Here is a 10,215-nt window from a genome sequence, read left to right on the forward strand (position 1 = left end):
TACTGTATATTTGTCCTGCTAAGACACCGTTGTGAATGAGGGCCAAAATAGCCTTGATAGCAGTGCCATCTGCTGTTAGGAAGTTAGCACTGTACCACGTGGTACTACATTTATACAACGCTCATTGCTTACCATATTTCTGCACAAAATAACTTGTACAGACCATGAAAATAACTGTTTTTATATTGCAACAAAACAAATGGTTTATTCCTATCGTTTGTGTGTTGATGTGACAAGAGGGCTTTGGACGCTTTGTTTTGACTCCTCCCATTGTCTCGTCACACTGTCCAATATGGCGGCGTCCATGGCGAGGACCTGCTCCCGGTTGTTTCGCTTTCAATCATGTGTTCGTCGGAAGCTATCGCCTCGTTATTTGGCATTCAACGAGAACTTCCACATTTCCCCTGCCTTGCACAGTGGACTGCTGCTATCGTTGAACAAACGGGGAGTTTTGAAGGAGTCTTTCCCCGAGGACGCTGCGCACGATCAGCTCGCCCGTGTGCTGGAGTCCGGCGGTCAGACGGTTTACTGCGGCTTTGACCCCACGGCCGACAGCCTTCACGTGGGAAACCTGCTGGCGATCATTGGCCTCCTGCATTTCCGAAGTGCGGGACACCATGTCCTGGCTGTTATCGGCGGGGCTACGGCTCAGATCGGAGATCCGAGTGGGAAGACGAGCGAGAGGGAGCGCATCTCCGCTGACACCCTTGAAGGGAACACACACAGCATCAGGGAGAGCATCCAGAGAATTTTCACCAATCACGAGTTAAACTTTCATGACAGCAGCGCCAAGAAAAAGATGGGCACCGTGACTGTACTCAATAATATGTCCTGGTACAAGGACTGGAACGTAGTGGGCTTTTTGTCGGAGGCTGGAAGGCACTTCCGAATGGGGACGATGCTCAGTCGCCACAGTGTGCAATCCAGACTCAAAAGCGAGGATGGCATGAGCCTGACTGAGTTCACATACCAGGTGTTCCAAGCCTATGACTTCTATCACTTGAACCAAATATATGGCTGCAAGATCCAGCTCGGAGGCAGCGACCAGCTAGGCAATCTCATGTCTGGCCACGAGTACATTCGCAAGTAAATGACACACACGTTTCCATATAACGTGTCTTTCATGGGAATGAGAGAAAAAAGGAAGGCAGTTGTTTGTCTTGGGCATGTGTTAAATATAACAATATAAACCCAAACTGCCAAAAGACCAACATATCTGAACCCTGGTGTTGTACAATTTGTCTGAAATTCGAAATGTTACGCTAACACCTGTTGGTGAGAATGTGCCCTTTGTATTCAGTCATTCAGCAGACTCTTTTATTATCCAAAGCTAAATGCAGTATCTCTAGAAATATCTCAACAAGGAGCGGGTGCTCCTAGAATGTTTTCAGGTTAGACTGTGGACATTGGGGATCAATCCCAGTACCTTTCTGCTGGTAGGCAGCAGAACCCCCTAGCCCACGACTGAAAACCCTGTTCATCCACATCAAATTCTGCGGGTTATTTCATACCGGACGACGCTGAACCATGACAATCACTGCTTCCTCTCGTCAACAGAGTGTGTGGTGAGGAGGTGTTTGGGCTGACCCTCCCCCTGGTGACCAGCTCGGTGGGGGACAAGCTGGGGAAGACGGCCGGGAACGCCGTGTGGCTGAACAGAGAGCGGACCTCACCATTTGAGCTGTACCAGTACTTCCTCCGTCAGCCTGACAACATTGTCGAACGGTGGGTAGTTGTGTTAGACTGCGTAACCCCAGCCCGTTCCGCCAGCGATTTGAATTCGCCCTGCAGAAGGGTCTGGAGAAGAGCAATACATTTCTTTCTGCTTACGATACGTTTTTGCGGGAGCCAATCACCAAGCTGGCTTCTCCCCCTGGCGTGCTATTGGCTGGTTTAACACAATGACGACAGGAAAGCGACGGCATGCAGCCAATTGCGTACAGAGTCAGTTGAACTGGGCCCATTGATCACGCCTCTTGTGCAGAAGAAAATGACAGCAGCTCTCCCAGACCAACGTGCAATCTACGATTGAGCTTACAGTTGTGTGGTAGATGGTGGAATAGTTGAATGTGTTCGTCAAGGTGTGTAATGGCCACGGCGGTGTTGGTAACATGTTTGGGGGATGCTGCTGGTTCTGCAAATACAACGTGTGTGGTGTGATGTGTGTGCTTGTGTCGGCAGGTACCTGAAGCTGTTCACCTTCCTGCCCCTGGGGGAGGTGCAGGGGCTGATGGAGCAGCAGAGGCTGGACCCGGGGAAGAGGCTGGCCCACAAGCGGCTGGCGGCGGAGGTCACCAAGCTGGTGCACGGCAAGGAGGGCCTTGAGAGCGCCAAGAGGTGAGGGGAGCCATGGCGGTGGTTGTTTGGAGAGGACATTTTGTTTTTGCTGTTGACCTAGCCCCTGACTATGTCAAACTGCATAAATGTCGAAGTGTCTCGGTGCCTTATGCTTCTAGCAACGTTTTGTAGGTACATTTCAAAGCTTTTATACATTGCGACGTTCGGCCACAAAGGGTTAAAATAAGAGGCAGCACGAATGTCACATTTACTACAACCGCTGCCACTGTGAGGTCGAATTTCTGAGATTGTAATTGAAGGTTGTGGTTATTGGCTTCACTTTTTATTTATTGTATATATTTATTAGTTATTTTTTCCAGGTGGAAAGCGATAAAAATAGCGAAACAATGTAGTTGGGGCCTGCATTATGCGATCAGATCAAACGGGTAAAAACCTAAGTGGGCACTCTCACACATGATTGACAGGATGGAGCTGTCAAACAGCTGTCAGGATGTCTATCTGCACAAGGTTGTCAATCGGCAAGCTTCCAGTAGTGCAGACACTGGTGTTTTCCCCTTGTGATGCATTTGTGTCAAGTTAAGTCTTTTGGAGCGCGTTACGTTACTAAAATGTGTCTAGCTGTAATTCTATTCTTTACATTGATTTTATTCATACTTTCATAACATGAATATAGTTTTACGTCTTTTTCCTTCATGCTTTCACAACATTAATAGTCTTTACATTGATTACATTCACACTTTCAAAACATGAACATAGTCTTTACTTTGATTTCATTCATTCTTTCAGAACATGAATATAGCCTTAACATTGATTTCTTTCACACTTAAACAACATGAATACTAAATATATACACTAATATACACTAAAGACTATTCTTTAGTGTTCACAACATCCCTCATTATTTCGCCACACGTTCAATAATTGGGGATGCAAACCGGCCAGTTGCACTCTAAAAAAATACATATACCTATGAATTGTGAGGTTTTTTTCATTCTGTGGCAGGGCTGTGAGCTCCCCTGTAAACCACCCCTTCAATTCACATTCAATAAGCTGAGGACATGTGGGTCGCAATAACGCATTATCAACAGGTGACCTGGTAATCCTATTCCAAATCCCAGGTGTTGCGTGCAGTAGCCGTATTTAACCTATAGGGGGCGTTATCTACAATGAAAACTAATCCCAACTCACCAAAGTGGTGTTAGGGTTGGGTCTCTTCTTTAAACAATGCGTGGACTCTTCCATTTCATGGCACCTGATAAACATCTAATGTCAATGGCTTTAAAGGTTTAGTTTTCCCCTTGGAAGGGCATGAATACATTGTGAACATGAATACATTGGGAACTATCAGGAGACAGAATTAAGCATTATGAAGGATTTACTAGATCCCTGCCCCAATGCATACTCGATCCATCCTTTTACTTGTAATTAAGGTAAGAAGCCGGTGGGGGTTACTGCGTTGTGTAACATGGTAATGGTGACACATAGCAAAAGTTCATATCCTTGCATTTGTGATTCCTATGGCTTCTCTACTCTCTGTGCATTACTTATTTTTTAAGAATAGGTAGTGCAGCCCTTTAACCTGTTTGTAGCTAGTACAATATTCTTATGCTTCACTTGCTGTCTTATGCGTGATTGCTGTCATTCATATAGAGCCTGTATGCAAGTCTTCAGATAAACGTACAATTCATGCAGGTGATATTCAGATTCTGTTTATTAGAAGCTTTCCTAGTCACCCTGTGCAAGCCTTCAAATTCCCGCTAGGGGTACCCGTACCTCCATTTGGTAAACACTGTGCTGTGACTGAATGTAAGGCCTTGTGTCTGGGGTTGCAGGTGCACCAACGCGCTGTACAACAGCAGCGTGCAGGCCCTGGAGCAGATGAGCGACGAGGAGCTCCAGGAGCTCTTCCACCAGGCCCCCTTCCACGAACTGTTGCTGGAGCCCGGCTCCACGGTGCTGGACGTCTGCCGCCGGGTCCAGGCTGTCCCCGATGGACCCAAAGGGTAGATAACGCCGGCTCGGTCTGTCTGTGTGGCTGTCTGTCTCTCTTGCGCTCTCTCTCCCTCTCTGTTTTTCTCTATACATGATTCTCTCTGGCTCCAACTCTTTTTAGCCTGGGTCTCCCTCTTTCTGTCTCTGGCTGTCTCTTCATCTCTGTTTCCGTCGCACACTCAGTCTGTCAGTCTGCCTCCCTCGCTTTCTCTTTCTCTCTGACTCCTTCCCTCTCTCTGTTTCTATTTCCCCTTCCTCTGGCTCTCTTCATCAATTCTCTATCAGCTTTACATATGAATGTAACTTTTTTAACTTAAGTCTTTTATAAAATACTGCAATTTCAAGAGTACATGGGAAGCGACACAAGAACAAGTAACACGAGTTGAGAATAACAACAACTCTGAAGCGCAGAGAGACATGAATCAAGCTATTATTATATAACAGCATATAGCTTGCACTGTTGATGTTCTTATCTGCTATACCACCACCTTGCAGCAGGACACATATTTGTTGTAAGGAATCATCGGTGTATATTTTCATTGAAGAAAGCGTCAATGAAGCTAAATGAAGCCACCCACCATGCTGACTACGTTGGTTCTGCCTGCTGTCGCTTCCGCAGGTACCGTATGGTCATGGAGGGAGCTGTATGGATCAACCACACCCGCTCGGACAAGCCGGAGCAGGTCTTGATACCCAAGGTCCACGTCCTGTCAAATGGACTGAGCCTTCTCCGGGTGGGCAAGAAGAACTTCTACATCATCAAGTGGCTGGGACTATGAGCTGGAAAGCCTCTTAGGACATCAGGGGGGACAGAACAAGCTCACACTCCACAAGATTTTCACTCTGTTGGACTTAGCGTGGAGGTAGGGATGATGTGTCCTGGCTGGGCCAACAGTTGAACAATGATAAATGGATGGATGGGTGGAATGACAGACAAAGATGTTGAGTCAAATTGTTGGCCCTTGCACATGTATTACACGTGTTAACATGTATTTTTATATATATATGTGTGTGTGTGTGTGTGTGTGTTTGAGTGTGGCCAAGATTCATGATTAAAAAAATCCATTATGATGTTACGGTTGTATGAAATAAGATGTTTTTACATAAGTTGGGATATTAGTAGCAGTTCTCAAACATTACCACTAGTGGGTAGTCGTGTTCCAGAAATTGGAAGCAGGCAAAAATTGCTCGGGTTGGCTTCGAGGGAGAGAAGTACTATTTCCCCCAAAAAGGATACGCCTAATAATTGTTTAATTTAAAAAGGTAATATTTCAGTAATATATTTAATGATGATAGACTCTATCCATTGTATCATGAATCCGGAAATATAATATAATTTGACCACTTGGTTGTATTTTTCCATGGACTGAAGTTGTATCCCTAGTTTAGAACTGGTGTAATTAAATTAAACTGTTTTTACAATAATTCATCTATCATTTGTAAGTCATATTTTTTTTTATCTGACATCTTTGTCAAACTGATAAAATAATTGGTTTCAACTAAGCAACATTTAAATAAAGGGACACGTTTTTTAATGTGTTTGGCATAGGACTTATTCGACCTGTCGAACTCGACCCTACTCTAGAGACGCAATGTCCAGTGTCTAAAGTTACTTTTTTTTTTGTCGAAGTATTTATTTTGAGACAATGCACACTTACGATGGATTATGAAGTACAAAACAAAATGTTATGTACGTCCATTTATAAAGAATTCTTTGTCCGGGGTAAATTATGTCAAGTTGCGTCATACTCCAGTGTGTTTTGTTGATCGTGTCGTGACTCTCCAGCGTGCAGCGTGATCACCTTAAGAAAAGTGGGCGGGCTGAAGACCTTTAACCAATGAATGCCACTCCGGGTTAAATAGCTTTCTGTGTCAATCATTTTCCCCCAGTCAGCCTCCCCTCAATCCCAAGTACATCTCTCAATCGCCATATTGGGTACTGAAAAGGTTTGCCTACAATTTCTTTCCTCTCACTACGGAGCGGAGTGGGCCGACTGGCTACGTTTTGCTGCACTGGGTATTCATGTTCAGTGAAGACAACCATTGCTCGCTTTGCCATTGCGGCGCTCACCGTTTTTGATCTAGACATATGCATGACATGCGTGCATTTCTGTTGATCTGTCGTTTTACGCGTGTGTTGGATTTGACTGAGCGAATACGAAAAACGCATTTTGAGTGTTAATATCTGGACGCTCTCCGATCTCTTGGAAAATGTCAAATGTTCGTCTGTCGAATGGGAGTCCGACGTTGGAGCGGACGGATGCCCGGGTGTCTGAGCACCCGAAACCGTCCATTTGCAGAAGTCTTTTCGGCCCCGTGGACCACGAAGAGTTAAAGAGGGAATTAAAGGGACATTTCCAGGAGCATGAAGAGGATGTCTCTGCAAAATGGAACTTCGACTTCGTGAACCATAAGCCGCTGAAGAACGGGAGGTTCAAGTGGGACTTGGTGGATTGTAAAGACCTTCCCGATTTCTACAACCGACCTCCTCGCTCGTCGAGATCGTCGACGTGCTCCACTGGGAATAACAACGTGGATTTTAACGGGAATCGTAGTTGTGGTGGGATGGGAAGTGCCCGGCCCCCCCCCGCAGAGAGCGAGAGGTGCGAGAGTCAGATGGACGGTAGCGAGCAGAGCCAAGGACAGCGGAAAAGACCTGCCTGCAACGGTGAGCCCGGTGCCCCGAATCATGCCCAGAAAGCCTCACACCCAGCTAAACGTCTCTATACAATTTAAAAAATGAAGCTCTAGGCCTAGAGATGTATTTGAGAAAAAAACACTTAAATAGCTTTCTTTCAGTAAAAGACGATAAGGATAGAAATGTATTTGTGTTTATTAGAAATGTCTAAAAATCAGGCTACTTCCAGCTGTCTTAGTGGTGAAAAAAGCATTTTCATATAGTATAATAAATCTTACAAACTTTTTTTTTTGCAGACACTGCGCCCCAAAGTAAAAGGTCATACACAAGTTCGGATGAAGTTCGGCAAAACGTGACACGTTCGGCCGAGCACACACCAAAAAAGTCCAGTCCCAAGACACAGACGTGAGACCGAGAAAGGTAAGAAATTATAATTCAACTTATTTTTGTTGTGTGTGGAATCGTAGCAGATCTTAATGGTTATATATCAGTCTCCTCACGTTAAGTTATTCTAGCGTTGTTCTCCCGATTCGTCTTTTCACAGCTGTTGTGTTTAAATCCCCTCACGCCTATTGGAAATCCGACTTAGTCTAACGTTTTAAGAGTCGAGTGTTGTCGGTGCTGTTCACCTACTGCTCAATAATCAACCAATCACTCGAATGTATTTAGTATTTATTCGTATCGTGTCTAACGCCCCCGACTATGTCAAACTGCATAAATGTCGAAGTGTCTTCGTGCCTTATGCTTCTAGCAACGCTTTGTAGGTACATTTCGATGTTTTTATACATTACGACGTTCGGCCACAAAGGGTTAAAATAAGAGGCAGCACGAATGTCACATTTACTACAACTGCTGCCACAGCGAGGTTGAGTTTCCTCCAAAACTGTAAACAAGTCCTGTGAACAACACTATAGTAACACGTCAGCAACCACTGCCCCCAGGACCAGGAAGAAAGGGGCTGGTCTCTAATGGTAGTAGATCCAAGGGTCCGAACGTACAGTCACCAGCCAATCAGTGATTGCTAGGACTGCACGTTTTGAGAGGTGATTGGTTGGTAACCGAAAGAGGTACAGCCCACAGCTTTGGATCTAGCAACTATACTGTCTCTGAACGCACTGCGTAGCCTACACAGCAGATGATGCCCCATTGCAACATATGCCTGTTCCACCGACGTTAAAAATCCCTTAGGCTTAATGAGCTAACCTTAGAAGATAAGAGTGCTAGGTCTATGGCCTGTTTAGCGTTTAATTTGCATTTTGACCAAATGCACCAGCTGTCAGATTAGTCTATTACTCAAGGATGCAGTTATGAAATGCATGAATCCTTTGCATGTTAATTTTTAACAAGTAAATGTAATGTTGCATGAACATTGAATTTACTAAACTGATAATGTTTTTGTCCGTCAGATCTGAAGATGTATTTCCCCTTTGGTGCGGGAGAGCTCAGTGTTGGCCGACGTGGAAGAGGAACTACACAACAGAAACATATCAACTCTCCTGGGGACGGGGGGAGGGGCACTGAATAGAAACACTAAAGTTGTGGCACTCAAATTAAAGTTACTGCCTCTAAAAGCAGTCTATGTAGCAGTGTGCAATTAGGTTGAAATTCCCTTTTTGCTCTTTTTCTCTGTGTGTGTGTGCGTGCGTGTGCGTGTGTGTGTGTGTGTGTGAGTGTATATACATATATTTCTCTCCAAATGTAGCACATAAGAAAACATGATATGAAAGCAAATCCTTTTATGTAAAAAAAAAAAAGTGTGAATATTGATTTGACTTGAATTGCAGTGTAGTTTGATGGTTGTTTTTTTTTCCCTCCAAATGCTGTTCCCTATATTTTGCCTTAAGACGATTTGACTTTGACATGGTCTCCATTTGCCACCTAAACAGGCTTCTGATAAGTGTTATCTCAATAGGTCACCCCCTCATAGTCTGCAGTGAAGAACGGTACCGATGTAGCTCCTTTCTTGTTTCTCGTGGTCGCTTCCTTTTTTTTTTTTTTGCATTTTCCACGGCCTTTGGCACAAAGTGTCAACACAAAAAATACAGGTTCTCATTTCACTTTTTTTTTCCAGCCCCTAGAAGATCAACGCAGCATTTATTTTTTATTTTTACAAATATCTATAACATGTAATGTTACATCCTTTGCTGTAGTGTAAAATTGTGTTTCTCAAACCACCTAATATTTATTATGTCAAAGAGCTGTTATGGTATTGATTTAAATCCTGGAACGTTATATATTATTATTATTATTATTATTAATATTATTTCACTCTCAAAAAGTTCTCCCATTACTTTGTGACATGTTCAGGTGCATGTGATTACCCCTGTAGAGTTGTGAGGTACTTTTATGCTGAAGGAGAATACGTAAACTGCACAGGTAGTGTTTTTATTTTTATTTTATTTTTGTTCAATATCATGCCATCCTCCTGTCCCCTGTTCCTAGGACTTATCTTGTTGCTGTTTTAATTATATATTTTTTGGAATAGGAGCTTTTATTTTCAAAACGAGATGACTGTCCTACAATGCCAAATACATGGTTGCTCCGGTATGGCTGCCACAGCCTGTTTGCTCCAGATTTGACTTCACATTGTGTTCCTTTGTGATAACCTACAGAAAATTTGTTTCTCCCCCCCCCCCCCACCCACCCAATCCTATCGCCCATTGTGGTTGATAGCCTGCTGAGGACGCACTTGTATTGCATCTATAAGCCCCTTCCCCTTCTCCTATCTCTCTGATTATTTGCATAAGAAATGTGTTTATTCAAAGAGACCAATGTTCACCTGGACGGAAGGTGAAATGTGTGTCTCAGAAAAGCCACCGTGCCTGTGTATTTATGTAAATCTTTTGCAATGTACCTAAATGTACATAACTTTGTAAAAACACTGAGAAATTATACTAACTTATTTATGTCAAGCTTTTTTATGTAGAATAAAATGGGTTTTTTGATCACGGTTATCCAAAGTGGCATTTACATTATTATAATGGTATTTTGTAAAAGCATATTTTTGGTAGTTTTTCTTATAAGGTTGCAAACTGAGCCTGATACAATATTTGATGTGCATTTTGTAATGTGTGGTTATAAAATATGTTGCAATCAATTAAAACAAATTTAAATCTAAATCTACACATTGTAGGCTATTTGTGTGTACACTTGCACTCATGTTCAAATAGGCACAGACAGTTCTACATATTGCATGCCGTGTTTTCACGGACTAAAAAAGAAAGACATGTAAAAAAAAAAAAAAAAATCAATAACAGACAAACGGCATAATAAACGCTTTGTTACTT

At 43.3% G+C, this 10,215-nt stretch overlaps 2 protein-coding genes across 2 annotated transcripts; both read left to right on the forward strand.

Moving 5' to 3' along the window:
- Positions 1-292: 292 nt before the first annotated feature.
- yars2 (tyrosyl-tRNA synthetase 2, mitochondrial) lies at positions 293-5,680 on the forward strand (the record flags this gene model as incomplete). Its single annotated transcript, XM_079743587.1, has 5 exons — positions 293-1,086; positions 1,558-1,725; positions 2,182-2,337; positions 4,131-4,301; positions 4,910-5,680. The coding sequence occupies 5 exons, from the start codon at positions 293-295 to the stop codon at positions 5,067-5,069; spliced, it is 1,449 nt and encodes a 482-aa protein (XP_079599713.1). The 3' UTR covers positions 5,070-5,680.
- Positions 5,681-6,190: 510 nt separating this feature from the next.
- Positions 6,191-10,047, forward strand: cdkn1bb (cyclin dependent kinase inhibitor 1Bb). The gene is made up of 3 exons (XM_079744018.1): positions 6,191-6,958; positions 7,225-7,348; positions 8,335-10,047. The coding sequence occupies exons 1-2, from the start codon at positions 6,502-6,504 to the stop codon at positions 7,335-7,337; spliced, it is 570 nt and encodes a 189-aa protein (XP_079600144.1). The 5' UTR covers positions 6,191-6,501; the 3' UTR covers positions 7,338-7,348; positions 8,335-10,047.
- The last annotated feature ends 168 nt before the right edge of the window (positions 10,048-10,215 follow it).

This window comes from Pollachius pollachius (genome assembly GCF_949987615.1).
Source record: "Pollachius pollachius genome assembly, chromosome: 9".
Taxonomy (NCBI): domain Eukaryota; kingdom Metazoa; phylum Chordata; class Actinopteri; order Gadiformes; family Gadidae; genus Pollachius; species Pollachius pollachius.

Coding starts and splice junctions, on each gene's coding strand:
- cdkn1bb (XM_079744018.1), top strand. CDS start 6,502: ATGTCAAATGTTCGTCTGTCGAATGGGAGTCCGACGTTGGAGCGGACG. Junction 6,959..7,224: donor GAAAAGACCTGCCTGCAACG/GTGAGCCCGGTG, acceptor TTTTTTTTGCAG/ACACTGCGCCCCAAAGTAAA.